Source organism: Ursus americanus, chromosome 12 (genome assembly GCF_024610735.1).
Source record: "Ursus americanus isolate L20-20 chromosome 12, mUrsAme1.1.p, whole genome shotgun sequence".
Classification (NCBI taxonomy): Eukaryota; Metazoa; Chordata; class Mammalia; order Carnivora; family Ursidae; genus Ursus; species Ursus americanus.
In genome coordinates this window covers 18,199,217-18,214,550 of record NC_142138.1, presented here as the reverse complement: position 1 = coordinate 18,214,550, position 15,334 = coordinate 18,199,217, and the positions used below count along the sequence as shown (strand labels likewise).

At 38.2% G+C, this 15,334-nt stretch overlaps 1 protein-coding gene across 6 annotated transcripts in view; it reads right to left on the bottom strand.

Annotated features, from left to right (window-relative positions):
* PATJ (PATJ crumbs cell polarity complex component) overlaps positions 1-15,334 on the bottom strand; it is a 345,082-nt gene that overhangs the window by 179,805 nt on the left and 149,943 nt on the right. For all 6 annotated transcript variants that reach the window (XM_087865951.1, XM_045802203.2, XM_045802205.2 and 3 more), the window contains exon 27: positions 8,824-8,923. In XM_087865951.1, the coding sequence (XP_087722077.1) occupies positions 8,824-8,923 (100 nt within the window). The remainder of the gene's footprint in view (positions 1-8,823; positions 8,924-15,334) is intronic.

Below are 15,334 nucleotides of genomic sequence, written 5' to 3'. Positions count from 1 at the left end.
GCCACCCAGGCGCCCCTATTTACTGCAGTTTTAAACAATGTTTCTGATCAGAAGGGCTACTGGTACTCTGGGCAGGGTTAACTCTTCATTGTATGGGACTATTCCATACAACGCAGTGCTCCTGGCAATTCAACTAATAAATGACAGTAGAATCCCCCAACCATTTAGAACAGGGGACACCTGGCAATGTGTGGAGACATCTTTGGCTGTCATCACAACTGAGGTGGGAGAGAGAGTGTTACTGGCATCTAGTGGGTAGAGACCAGGGATGCTGTCAAACATCTTACAATGCAAAGAACAGCCTCCTTCCCCCACCCAACAAAGAATTATCTGGTCAAAATGGCAATAGTGCCAGGGTTGAGAAAAGCTGATTGAGACAACCAAAACACTCCCACTCATTTCTAAAACTCCAGGTTCAGTTTGAAAACTACCAGTTTAGAATATATTCAGATACGGGGAGAGACTTTTCAAAACCGTCTAGCATTTCACTTCCAAACCAATTTTCAAGCCCAGGCTATATATATTTAGTATCTGGATTCAAATTATCTTAAACTTACAGACTAATTTAAAAATAATTGAAATCTTTAATATACTTACTCTTCCAATCAGGAAAAGAACATGTCTCTATTTTCCCCCTGAACCTTCTTTAATAAAGTTCCACAGTTTCCTTTAAAAAAGAAACTGTAGGGGTTATCAACCTATGGTCCATGAATTCTTAAATGGGCTTCAGAACTTCCACTAAATAGGCAAAATAATGCCTTGATGTCTATTTAAAATGAGGTGTGTGTGTGTGCGTGTGTGAGGGTGCGTGCATGGGTGACAATGGTTTTGTGTGTCTATATACACTTTTCTGGGGGGTGGGTTTAGAGCTTTCATCACAGTGCCCAAGAATAAATGACAAAGAGTTATTATGGATTACTGCCATGAGTTTAACATTTCTAATTCTATTATTCCTAGATATTTTGTAGTTTGCCCATTATCACTATTAGACAAGTTTTACATTTTTTCAGTAGATAATACTGATTAGATAATATTTTCATATGTGCAATTCATATACAGTCTTACTTAACCTTGCCAACAAATTTTTGGGGAGGTCTGAATTTTTGAGATTGTCTACGACACCCTCTGTGAATAATTTGTTCTCTCATTTTTTTTTTTTTTTTTTTTTGGAGATGAGCAAAGGAGCTGAGCTCAATGCCCTGCTAGATTCTTGAGGACAATAGAGCTAGCAAGCAACCTTGTCTTCTTCCAACTTTAGATGCAGATTCTATTTTTGGTAAGAGGAAAAGGGATTTCGGGCAGGATCCCCACCCCCATATATGTGGATTATCTATAAAGTCTTTTTAAAAATTAGAATATATATGTATGTATATTTTATGTATGAATATAAAGAATTTCTGAATAAATATGGTGAAGTGGACTGACTGCTAATGAGTAGGACTTTCTTGGGGGGGGGGGCAATGAAAATGTTCCAGCTGTTCTAAAATTGGTAGTAGTGATGGTTGAATAACAGTGTAAATCAAAGACACTGAACCGTATACTTTAAGTAAATGAATTATATAGTAATGTGGATTATATCTCAATAAAGCTGTAATTTTCTAAAAAAGCAACCCCTCTAAACTTATAACTATTGTGACTCTGAATATTTGCTAATATATCATATTTCAGAGAGTCTTAGCTAATATCCAATCTTCGAAAAAATGAAATAAAGCAATTAAAGTAAAACACGAAGATGCAAAGTGTTAGTAATCTAATTTTTATTTGCATGGTGTAATTCACAGGATAATTTTATTATGCTTCATAGCCTAAATATATACTTTTTGCCAAATATTAAAAATGACATAAAATTTGGTGGTGGGGGGGAGGAATCTGAGCAGAAGATGTACCAGGATCAATAATTAAACTGGGTCCTTCTGAGGGGGGAAAAAGGTGGAAAAACAAAATACCAAAGGAGAATATGCTATTCTAAAATTAAAGTATTAAAAAAAAGACTTTAAGAGGCCTTCACTCAGCCTGTGGTTCCATTCACATCTTTGCTATACCACTTAAAAGCCAAGTGTCAAAGAAGTCAATTATATTCTGAGTTTCTAGAACTTAATATGCATCAAGAGACATGTCTATTGTATGATTCTCACTGCTTCTTTATGATCACTCTCTTAGAGGTTACTAAAAAGTCATTCTAAAACTTCTGCTCCCTGATGTTTAAATATGTAGTTGAAAGAATGAATACCAACAGGTTAGAAAGACGGGGTGAAGTAAAAGCATTTAATGTCTGGGATTAAAAGTGAACAAAGCAGGACTTTTTAGAGATAGTGCCTTCTCTCCCTGGGGATCAATACTTTTATATAAGGTGAGGGGTGACATACTGGGAGACAGAAGGCAAGCTGTTCTGGACAGAAGGCTCTGCAGCAAGATGGATGGTACAACTCAGTAGAAAGGGTATCCTGAAGCCCCACGAGCCCACGTGGATTTTCATCACACTCCCACCCCATCACTATGCAAGTCACACACCCTCCGTCATTAATTTGCCCAAATACTGGGTTTCTATAATGTGCCAGGCCAAAACAGAGAGGATTGCGAGACTCATGGAATTTGAAGGGAAAGACAGATATTAAACTAATAATCGCATAAATCACATTTTGTTAAGTGCTAAAAAGAAAAAATACAAGAATATTTATCAGACTAAGGAGTGAGGCAAAGTTTTCCAAAGAAGGTGAGATTAAGTTGAAATCAGCAGAAAAGATAAGATCTCCTTTCATAGGGGCGCCTGGGTGGCACAGCGGTTAAGCGCCTTCCTTGGCTCAGGGCGTGATCCTGGCGTTCCGGGATCGAGCCCCACATCAGGCTCCTCCGCTGTGAGCCTGCTTCTCCCTCTCCCACTCCTCCTGCTTGTGTTCCCTCTCTCGCTGGCTGTCTCTATCTCTGTCAAATAAATAAATAAATAAATAAATAAAAAAAAAAGATCTCCTTTCATAGACTCTTCTGTAAATCAAATGAGAAAGCATTTAAAGACTTGGGGAAAATGTAGGACACATAGTAGGTACTCAATAAATTGTGATTACAACTATATAATTACTAAAATTGTGGCAATGAAAATGCAAAGGAAGCTACAAATGTGGGAGAGACTGAGAATGAAGATTAATCTAGGAAGAGAGATAATAAGCGGAAGTGAAGTTTTAGTCTGGGATAAGGACTTTATGAAAAATTGAGAATATAAGGAAAAAAGGTCAGACTTCAGGAAGAAACACATTTTGTTTTGCACAAAAGATTTAAAGTGCTAGTGGGAAAAAGATGTGGTATCTTTTTTTTTTAAGATTTATTTCAGAGAGTGTGGGGAGGGGCAGAAGGAGAGGGAGAGGGGAAGCAGACTACCTGCTGAGCACAGAGTCAGGACATGGGGCTCGATCTCACCCTGAGATCATGACCTGAGCTGAAATCAAGAGTTGACGCTTAACCAACTGTGCCACCCAGGCACCCCAACATGGTATCTTTCCAACAGCCAACTGAAAACAGGTCAGGATATCAGAGAGAAGTTATGCCTGAAAATGAAGATTTGAAAGTCACCATGTGATAGTGAACTCAGTGCTACTTCATACCCTCAGTGATCCTGAACCTTTGACAAGAACTTTTAAATTCAGGTATTAAAGACTATTACCATAAAGTTAAGTCTGATGTTCTGTACCATTGGTAACCTCCCTTTGACAACTCCTGCAGGACTGATAATGGTAGTTTTTTTCTTTTTTAAGATTTTATTTATTTATTTGACAGAGAGAGACAGCCAGCAAGAGAGGGAACACAAGCAGGGGGAGTGGGAGAGGAAGAAGCAGGCTCCTAGTGGAGGAGCCTGATGTGGGGCTCAATCCCAGAGCACCGGGATCACACCCTGAGCAGAAGGCAGACGCTTAACAACTGCGCCACCCAGGTGCCCCTAATAATGGTAGTTTTTTACAGCTGAGCATTTATGTAGATATTGTTTCTTAATTCTTAATTGTTTCCTAATTCTTAATTAAAATGTAAGCACTTTTGATTCAATTGACCAATAGACTTCCTATAATTAGAATTCATGAATTATGCCCAACTACGCAAGATAAGGGATCTATGACGTAAATATCTATCATATACCACACTTTCTACATTAGTGTAACATTTAATTCTCTCTCTTTTTATATTTATTTGAAACAGAGCGCGAGAGAGAGCATGAGCAGGGGTAAGGGGGGAGTGGGCAGGGGCAGAGGGAGAGGGAGACGCAGAAGCCTTGCTGAATGGGGAGCCCAATGTGGGGCTCGATCCCAAGACCCCAGGACCACAACCTGAGCTGAAGGTAGACACCTAACCAACTGAGCCACCCAGGCGCCCCAACATTTAATTCTCATAACAATCTCTACAATCGTTATTTTTATCAAGTGTTCTTTTTCTTATCAATTTTATGTTGCTAAGTTCAACAGTTGCTTCCATGATTCTAACCTCCTCAACCTCTCAGGATCATTCCACAGTTCGCTGCTGACATTCAGCGACAAAACCCTTCCTGAAACACGTTCTTCTCTTAAATAGCCTGACTCGACCACCTCCTGGAAATGCTCTTATGCTGGGATGCTCCTCTGCTGGTTCATGAGGCCCATACTGGGTTGGCTTCCTGTTGCTGTCTACACATCGCTCCTAAGAAACTCACTGGCTCCCATGACCTTAAATGCCAGCTAGACCAGTAGTTTTCTGAATATGGCCCCTGGATGAGAAGTATCAGCATCACCTGGGAAATTACTAGAAACAGAAATTCTTGGTCCTCCCAGGTGTAAAGAATCAGAAATTGGGAGTGGGCCCAGCAACCAGTTCTTTAACAAGCTCTTTATGTGTTTCTGATACACTGTGAAGTTTGAAAACCAGAGCTCTAGATTCGTGTTTTTCATACTGCAGGTTGTGACTCATCAGTCAAGAAACAGGCTTGCAGGGGCGCCTGGGTGGCTCAGTCGTTAAGTGTCTGCCTTTGGCTCAGGGCGTGATAGTGGCATTCTGGGATCGAGCCCCATATCAGGCTCCTACGCTAGGAGCCTGCTTCTTCCTCTCCCACTCCCCCTGCTTGTGTTCCCTCTCTCGCTGGCTGTCTCTCTCTCTGTGTCAAACAAATAAAATCTTAAAAAAAAAAAAAAAGAAAAAAAGAAATAGACTTGCAAACAGCATTTAAAAAAATGTAACAGAATAGAAAAATAAAGTTTTTATAGGGTTATAAAAGTAATATTTTGTGAAACCTTTGTTTCAATTATTTTTATTTTTTTTAAAAGATTTTATTTATTTATTTATTGGACAGAAAGAGACACAGTAAGAAAGGGAACACCAGCAGAGGGAGTGGGAGAGGGAGAAGCAGGTTTCCCACTGAGCAGGGAGCCCGATGCGAGGCTCGATCCCAGGACCCTGGGATCATGACCTGAGCCAAAGGCAGACACTTAATGGCTGCGCCACCCAGGCGTCCTGGTTTGTTTCAATTATATATGCACTAAGTGTATGTGTACACATCTATACTTGATTGTTAAGTAAAATATAGGTTACTATGGATCACAATAAAAAAAAAATCTGATCTACAGAACTATATAAGCCAGCTCTTTGATTCCTTCTTGTCACTTTGGTATTATCTTGGTCTTTCGTTCCCATTCTACTTAATGTTGACTCCTCCAAAGCATTTATTCTCACACTACATTGTTTTATTTTATTTAGACTATCAATATTTTAACTATCTTACTGTTTATAATCTTTCTCTCCCACTAGAATATAAGCTAATAAGAAGAGCGATCTTATTCCCTGCCATGTTCCCAATACCTAGAACAACGTCTGCCCACCTATAATATCCACTCAACAAACATTCCATGGCATGATGAAGTTTATGACTAAGTAACTTACCAAAACTCACCTAACTTAAATTACTTTTTAAAGATTTTATTCATTTATTCATGAGAGACACAGAGAGAGAGGCAGAGGGAGAAGCAGGCTCCTCATGGGACAGGGAGCCCAATGTGGGACTCAATCCCAGGAACCCGGGATCATGTCCTGAGCCAAAGGCAAATGCTTAACGGACTGAGCCACCCAGGCACCCCAGATTTTAACTATACTTTAAAAATCCTATGTGTCTCATGACTGTGATCTCTCTAATGCAATCACCACTTCCTGGTGGGCCTAAGGCTTGGATTCCAGCCTTCCACTTCACAATCCTGGACCATGGGAAAGTTAGAAAATCATATTTTCAAAACAACAACAAAAAAAAAAAGAAAGAAAGAAAAGAAAGAAAGAAAGAAAGAAAGAAAGAAAGAAAGAAAGAAAGAAAGAAAGAGAAAGAAAGAGGGAAAGAAAATCATATTTTCACAACTGTAAAAAGAAATTCTTAGTTTTGGGACAATAAGAATCTGATAAAACAGTGAACCAATCCACTCTTGGTTTTGGATGGAGGAGCAGAGTAGTCATTTAATGAGAGTTAAGGAACAAAGGAAAAACCATGGGATCCATTTCACAAAGAAATATGAGAAAGCTAGAGGCCTTAGGCTCACCTACATTTTAACACCCCATACAGTTCAAACTCTTCCGAAGAAAGATGAACAGTGAATTCAATGGGGAGTTAAATGGGAAGGGGAAGTATGCTGAGAAGGAAAAACTAAGGGAGCAAAATGAATGGGAAGTCACATTCACGGCCTAAATATATTTGCTGGAGAATCTGTGAAATGTTTTAGTTAGAAGATGATTTAGGAATTAGAAGGCTTTTTCTGCAAGCAGTGCAAATCGGTATCTCCCTGAACCCCACTAATGCTATGAATGTGTTTGTGCACACGTGCGAACACACATGTACATGACTGGAACCTTGGGGAGAGGGCTGCTGTTGTATCTTATGGCCTCTAAGTGATATTCACTAGATAACTCCAAGCACTTTGTACCCACATCTGGCATAGTAAATGAGATTTAAGTAACGAGAAGTATAGATGAGAGCATATGCTCTAGAGTCGGAGAGTCTGGGTTTAAATTACATTTCTACTACTTACTGGCTGTGTAACATTGAACATAATTTCTCTGAGCCTCAGTTTCTTTATTTGATTAATTAGAGACCTCACAGGTTAGTATGTCGGCTGAGTTAATAGTACATAAAGGCCTGCCACATCGACACCAGAGTTTTTACTAAGTATCATAATCCTATACTGAGCTCTTTAAATCCTCTGCTCCTCAGATTCTAACAATCCTATGAGGAAGCTTATCACAAGACATCCCCTCCCCCTATTACAGATGAGCAAGTGTGAGCCATGAAGGGGTTAATTAATTTGTCCATGAATTCACAACTAAATAGAACTAGGATTAGAACATAGTCTTAGTCACATGCCTAAACCAGATTTCCTAACAACTATGCAAATATGGGCACTCTAGCATCCCAGAAATTATGAATAACCAACAAGCTATCTCCTCTCTGCTGCAGCTGTCCTAATACCTGTATCAGAACAAGGGATTATGTCACACATGCACACACACATATCAGTCACCTCCATCATGTGTAACGCTCCAAAAGAGGTGGAGAACCAAGGCACTATAGCACACTGATCAAATTTTCTTCCCATAGCTTTGTATCCTCCCTTCCAGGTTGGTGACCCCAACAAGAAAAAAGGAGCTGTTTTATTTCTTTCAGAACAGATTTACTTAACACGCTTAGTAAAAAGCAGTTGGCTTTCAACAGAGATGTGTTGAATAAATGAAAAAAATGCACCAGAAAAAAGGCTCTGTAAAACCAAAGTGCAAATCAATTTCTTATAAAGCCAACTAAATGATTATAAACACTATCTATTTATATTCAAATTTATATACTTACTACTGTATTTAAAAAAATATGAAGTTATAAAATCAGCATAATAATTATCATTAGTAAGAGCTATAATACTTGTTAAAATTTCACTATACGGCAGGCTAAAGGCTTTATCACCTTATTTTAATCTTCACCACATCCCTCTGAAGGAAGAACCATGATTTTTATAGAAGAGGGCATGCTGAAGGTCATACACTAAAAAGTGTTGCAGCCAGAATTTTAACTCTTTCCATATCCATATCAAACTCTGTTTCTAAATTGTGGAAGGAACAAGATTATTTTTAAAAGAACATATATACACACATTTCACAAACCATAAAATCCACCCATTTAAATATATAATCCTGTGGGTTTTACTATATTCACAAAATGTGCAACCATCACCACAATCTAACTTTAGGGTATTTTCATCCTTCCAAAAGAAACTCCATGTACAATAGCAACTGGATCTAACTACATATACTTTACGTGCATAAAAGAAATGCAAATTCTTTTAAATAAAGCCTCCATTAAATACATGTATGAATGTGTATTTGATAAAGCTAATGCAAAGAAAGTCATGAAAGGAACTCTAAAGGAGATAGTATGACTTGGGTCTTTTCTAATTTTATATTAGCAACACCACCATCGGTTTGAATAGAGCAAGTAATCAAGAGCTGACGTCCACATCCAACCCAGACTACTGTGGGTCAAACTGGGAGTTAAAGGAATTCTTAGCATTTTTGTATTCACAGCCAAATAGTAAGACTAGGAGGAAATGTAGATCAAATACTGTATAACCCATTGTCTTTGACAGTCACTCTAATATATTGTGTTGAGGAGGGAAGTTTAGGAAAATAAAGTCACAAAAGTTGGGGAGATATAACATTTTCCTTTTCAGCATGATCTGCTTCTACACATTTTCTAAGAACCCACAGCATTGCATTTGATAATTGACAATACTCCCCAAAGCACAATTTAATGAAGTCTGCATTCACTTCAAATAATGAAAAGGAACTCACTGTTGGTAAATGCATATTCTTCTTCATTTTCATCACTGTCATCTGACGGAGCTTTATAAGGAGGTGGGAGTTTCATTGGAGGTGGCGCAGTTCCTTGTCTCTGAAAATGCAAAATTTGAGAGAAGGGTTAATCGCCTTTGCACAACCCTCTTCCTCAAAGACAAACAGGCTAAAAAGATAATCTGGAAATATTTTGACGGTATACAACTTCAGTCACATAACAAGGACTGGAAGACAATTTGTTTTCTTATATTTATGTTATTATGTAATTGACCGTGATGTAAGCACACTGCTACAGAAAACAGGAATTCAAAAGCACAACATTTAAGACTGTTGGACCTACCCAGAAGAATGCATTCCTTTCACCAGTGAGAAAGTCGATTACGTATATTTTATTTACACTGTTACCAACCAAGTAATCCAAATGAAAGACGTTTCAAAATAAATGTAAAAAGTATCCACTGTATTAATTCTACATTTAAAGTTTATTCAATTGTAGAAGGTACAGATTTATTTCTTAAAAAAAATAGTTGAAATGAAATACCAAGGTTTTGTAAGTGAAAAAACATTCATCTGTAATTTATAGTCAACATACATTTTAATGTTTTAAAAAAGAAAGACATCTTTAGGATGAATACTTTTTGTATCTCTGTGTAAGTATTCTTTAAATTTACACACCAAGTGATACAGCATAGAAATATTTGGTTCAAACTTAATTAAAGAGAACAAAACTCAACGATCAGATTACCTTCACAGAATGTAGACATTTTCTTGAGCGCTGGGAAAAATAAAACATGCTAAGTTTACAGAGATCCAAGCTGCTAAAAAGAATAGGAGCTGATATACCCATGCAGTCCACAAATACCAAAATAACTGGATTAAGATTTGTTTTGCTACAGGATTTCAGCAGAGTACATTCAATTATGCTTTATACGACAAAACCACTAATGGCAGGATACACTCCAGTAAATGGACAATGACTGGTCCATTACAGAAAGCAGGCATGTAATAAATTCCTCCAAAGCAGAAAACACTATCTGGGATCCATAAACAAAAACACACACCCAAATTTATTTAAGATAATGTCTAACCAAAGCAGTATTTCATCTATATGTAGAAAATCCAAAAATCAATAAAATGCAGGAATGATGAAGGAAGAGAAGATGCCAAATGCAAAATGCCTATTAAGCAACAAAAGAATACAGAAATGTGATCACACCACGTCTTTATTTTTGGTTGGAAAACCTTAAAAGTGAGTTAAATGAAGAGTAAAGGCAGCAAATGAATTCCTTTCAGTAAACCTTTTCCTCAGAACCAGATCCTTCTAGGTCAAAAACAATACTTGGAACAAGGACAGCCAGCTTTTAACATTAAGAGATATAAATTCTCTCTAATATGTTTTAAAAACATATTTAAGAGGAAACTCTTTACACCACTGACTTATTAAAATTAACTTCTACCAACACTCTCAAAAAGAACATAGGATAAGCATGTCTTGGTCCCTCTGAAGTTTGAACGTGGGTTGCCATATACCTGGGGCATCTCTCTACGGCACACGAGGGAAGGTTGTAGGCAGGACCTGGCTCTCTGTGGCAATGAAGGCTGGAGCAAGGTACATGCAAGGAGGCCAGGTGAATATGATTTCCATGAGGGCAGAGAAAATAGTGTGGTATCCCTCAGCTCCGAGAACAGAGCCTGGTACAAAGCAGGCCTCCCTTAGCTATCTGCTGAATGAGTAAATAACTGGTTGTCAGTCATGCAGATTAGGTCTTCTAACATATTAATTGTCAGAAAAATGACAATGATGGAAAAGGTTCTTGTCCAATAGCTGTGCATATTAATTTTGTCTGGTAGAGATGCAAATTATTTTAGTCCCGTAGGGAGGATAATTCCAAAAGTTATAGTTCTATTGCCCTGTAAGACATTAACCAGTTTTGTACTAAATTTGAATCTAACTTATGCATTCTTTGTTTTTGTTTGTTTTTTAAAGATTTTATTTATTTATTTGACAGAGAGAGAGAGAGTACACAAACAGGGGGAGCAGCAGGTGGGGGAGAGGGAGAAGCAGGCTCCCAGCTGAGCAAAGAGCCATATGCAGGGCTCGATTCCAGGACCCTGCAATCATGACCCGAGCCGAAGGAAGATGCTTAACCAACTGAGCCACCCAGGCATTCCTGCATTCTTTCTTTGAACAATTAATAAATACTTCACTCTCTCCAATTCTCTCTGAACCAAGCGAACCACCTTGCTGGTTCCCTCATTAATAAGTTAAGTAAATAACCATACATTTTGCATAAGAGGTCACATTTTTTTCTTAAATTATACTTTGTCAGTTATGAAGGTCCCACTGAGATGTTCAAGTAGACTCACCTCCCAGAACCAGTTAAAGAGTGATGCCCGAAGTATGCAATTCATGAGCTGCTTAAGCCCAGATTCATCATTTCTTGGCACCCACAGTAAATCCCCAGTGGCAATAGAACTTTGTCTTTTTGACTCTCTTTCTCTTACTTCTAACCCTATGATTTTGTGTCTGATACTAAGCCAAGTTTGGTTCTGATCTGCACTCGGGCTGTTATTTCCTATCAGTAGCAGCAATAAATGGAGTTTGGTTTTACGGTCTGACAATTTAGTGGTGTTTGAGGATTATTATATATTGGTTCTACAGGGATCTATTCTCTATAGGGTGAGAGACAATGGCAAAAGTTGTTAGTCTTTGTTTGCCTGTTGTTGTTTTTGGATAGTAACAGGTTTTGAGTCCACTGGAAAGAACAGCTTTCAGACCAAGGGGTTTGTGCATGTCTAGGTCTGCATGTGTCACACGGCTGAAGCTGGAGGACAGGAGCTGAAGGTGCTCTGTGTATCAGAAAGTGAGAAAAGCCCTTACCTCTCACTGCGAGAAATATTTTCCTACCTTCAAAGGGTGCTAATAAATTAGGGGGAAAAAAATCTCTTTCTGATCTGTTTGTAGAGACTAATAATCATTACTGAAAATCTAATATTCCTAGAGTTTTCTGGAAAATAGTAAAACTAAACTCACACTACCTTAGATGTGACAGCCTTCTAATTAAACATCAAAATCCCTTTTTATAGAAACCACTAACTCAGAAGCATTTTAATGTAACAATCCGGATTCACAAAATCAAAGCGATTTGGTGATTTAAGTGTAGAAACAGTTACACTTTCTCCCCGATATCCTTGATCTTATTGGAGTATAAAGCAAAAATATGTAAGACTATAAAAACATTGACACCAATGCTGCATGATCCCCACATGTCTACATCCTATGTATGTATACAGATATATAAAAAAGAATATCACAAATATTTACACTTTGCAGAGTACTGTCAGCCAAGTCTAAGACCTAGCACAATGTGGAATATCACGAGAGAACACTGCATTATCTGTTGCTGTTAAGAATAATCAAAGAGCACATCTTGTAACATTCTAAGTGTCACCAGGAGGATCACAAGAAACCATTTTATCTTTGCAAAAACCTTCATGAGGTTCTCCTCAGCCCCAGGCTCTCGCATGTCCGGATTTCTCCCTTGAAATAGAAGCATGTCTTCACATCAACCTTAGGGAGGAGTAATCTACACACAATAAAATGTACTCCGCTTAAGGACTTACTTGGAATAGATACATCTTTATAAGTTTAACATGACTGTATTTTGAGGGACTATTACGTTTGGTGGGAGATGATACTTTCATTTGGGTGGTACGCAAAAAGAAAAGAGAACTAACAGCAGGAGACTACTTCTCTGTGAATGTACGTCTTCCACTTGTGTTAGTCTCCGTGACTCCTTTAAGACAAAGAATATATGAAGTAACCCTGAAGAAAATTTTAGAGGGAAAATATCAAAGAGTTATGAGCATATAGTTAATATTAGTATGTCTATGACTCCTGATTGCCTGTCATTTCACACTCCATGATGAAAAACAGCACAGAAAATAGTGAACCGAGACAAAACAAGAAAAAGACTAGGGATTTATTCAAGACCTCTTTATGGATTTTTTTTGGGGGGCGGGGATAACTTAGTTTCTTAGTCACACTCTTTTTTTGTTTGTTTGTTTAAATGGGAATGATCTCAAGCCAAAATTTAGATTTCTATCCTACACCTCCTAGTAACTGGTTTCAGGTGACTTTTTTTTTTTAAAGATTTATTTATTTATTGGGGGCGGGGGAGTGAGTAAACAGGGGGGAGGGACAGAGGGAGAGGGAGGGAATCTCAAGCAGACTTGTGGCTGAGCGTGGAGTCCCCTGGGATCATGACCTGAACCGAAATCAAGAGTTGGGTGCTTAACTGACTGAGCCCACCCAAGCGCCTTGTTTCAGATGCTTTTTATCCTCTCTTTTTTGATTGTCGGTAATTCTAGAGAACACGTATTGCTTTTATATTAAGGAGGAAGTAATGCATAAAAGGAATTACTTCTAATGATGATCCCTTTTAAAGAGATTTTCAAGGAGATAATTTGTAATCACCTGACCTCCCAACTTTGGGAAGGTCCCCCTGTCTCTGCTCCCGTAGCATCCTGTGCGTGCTTCTATCATCATAATTATACTTCTGTTTATTTCACTACATGTCACATTCATCAGTGCACCACCTGGAGTAAAGGTGCTTCATCATTCCAGAAGGTAGTATAGTGCTTGGCATGTAAACTGTAACTTCAGAGACGAGACATAGTGAAGTACATCCTGTAACCACTGCGAACAGTTAAGTATATCTTGTAACCACTGAAACATCATCCTGTAACAGAGACACAGATACTGGTATGGCTTCTCTCATTGCAATGTTAACCTGAATGGTTATTCTCTATACCAAAAAATTCAGTTGGACAGACTTTCGTGACTTTTGGTATTATCGAACACTTACTTGTATTTTTAAAATTTGAATGCAAATATCCTTGCTTTGTACTGAGATTCAATTTGGTTTAATGGAACAAGCCAAAGTTGGTAAGAACCACATATTTATCTTTTTTACTTCCTGGGATCTTATGTGGAATTATCCTGAATCAACTAAATTACCTTGTTCCCTAAAGTAATTAAATTGGTAACCAGTTTATTCATCTGTGTGTGGTTATTATCTGTGTCCCCACACTGATTCCTTGTCTGCTTCCTTTGTGATGTTATATTCCCAGACTGCTGCACAGTCCTAACTGCCCCCACTATATACAGGATTCCAACAGACATTTGATGAAAGCTCAGATCTTTGAATCAAGATATGAACTGACAAAATTCTAGCAACAGAATAGACTAAATATTCTGAGAAATCCATCTTAACCACAAAAAGATGACAGATAAACTTTTGAAAATGTGCTTTTGTAACATGTGCCTGAAGCTAGAAACAACCACAAATCCCAAATCATAAGGTAAAATGGGGCACAGGAAGGTGGCATGTGCCCAGAGGGCATGTTATTGCTGGTGACCTGAAGTCAGAGATGTTTTGTTTTTAGGATCCTTTATTCATTCAACAAGTATATGCTTGTGTCTATGAGGTGCCAGGCAGTGGTTTGGGCAAAGGAGACAGAGTAATTATGAGACAGATGAGCTCCCTGTCTTCATGGAGCTCCTTTTCCAGCCTTTCAGATGCTCCATTTTGTGGATCTTCATGTCTTGTCCCCAGATTGCTTTAAGGTAGCAGTCACTGAACCCTCCATTGTTTGCTTTGCCCCACTAGAAGGGATGTTCCAGGAGGGCAGGGAGTTTTTGTTTGTCTTTAAAAACCTCACTGAGATATACTGACATGAAGAACTACACACATTTTAAAGTGTACAATTTGAATTCATCATCATAATCAGGACGATGGATACAATCATCAATCCCAAAGTTTCTTCACGCCTCTTTTTAATCCCCTCTCCTTCCTGCCCCTTTCCCTGGTCCCCCATTCTCTTGAACTACTAATCTCCTTTTTGTCGGCATAGGTTTTATTTTTCTAGACATCTAATCCCTGTAAATTAGGTCTGTTACCTCCAAAAGGCTGAGAAAGATTTCTGCAGGTAATGACCTCGACCATGTACATAATATTTCTACAAGCCATAACCATGGTCTTCCAGAATCTACATATTATCTGTGTCTACTAAGGATTGCCAAGAACAGCTACAGAATCCTGAACACACAGCATATGCTACTGCTAATCTGATTATAATCTATTGATTAAAATCTGAATTCAAAGAAGGTGGCCAACCAGGTTAAAACACAACCCTATAATGTGGTAAGGAATCTAATATTACTTTTTCTTATCCTTTTAAGAACCCTTCCCCCCAAATCCTCAAGGAGCCTTGACTGATCCCCGTGTACATGTCCACAATTAAAGTTTTCCCAAGTATTTAATTTAGTTACAGTTTTTTTCTTTAATATGGTGAAACCTGCAATGGATGAAGTTTAAAAACAAACAAATCAAACAAACAGACCAAAATCTTGACCACAGAAGACAGTAAGGATATTTCCTGGCCTTGGCCTTAGCTTGAGGTGGAAAAAAAGAAAAAAGGTAATCCTTCAGAATTCCTTACAAGT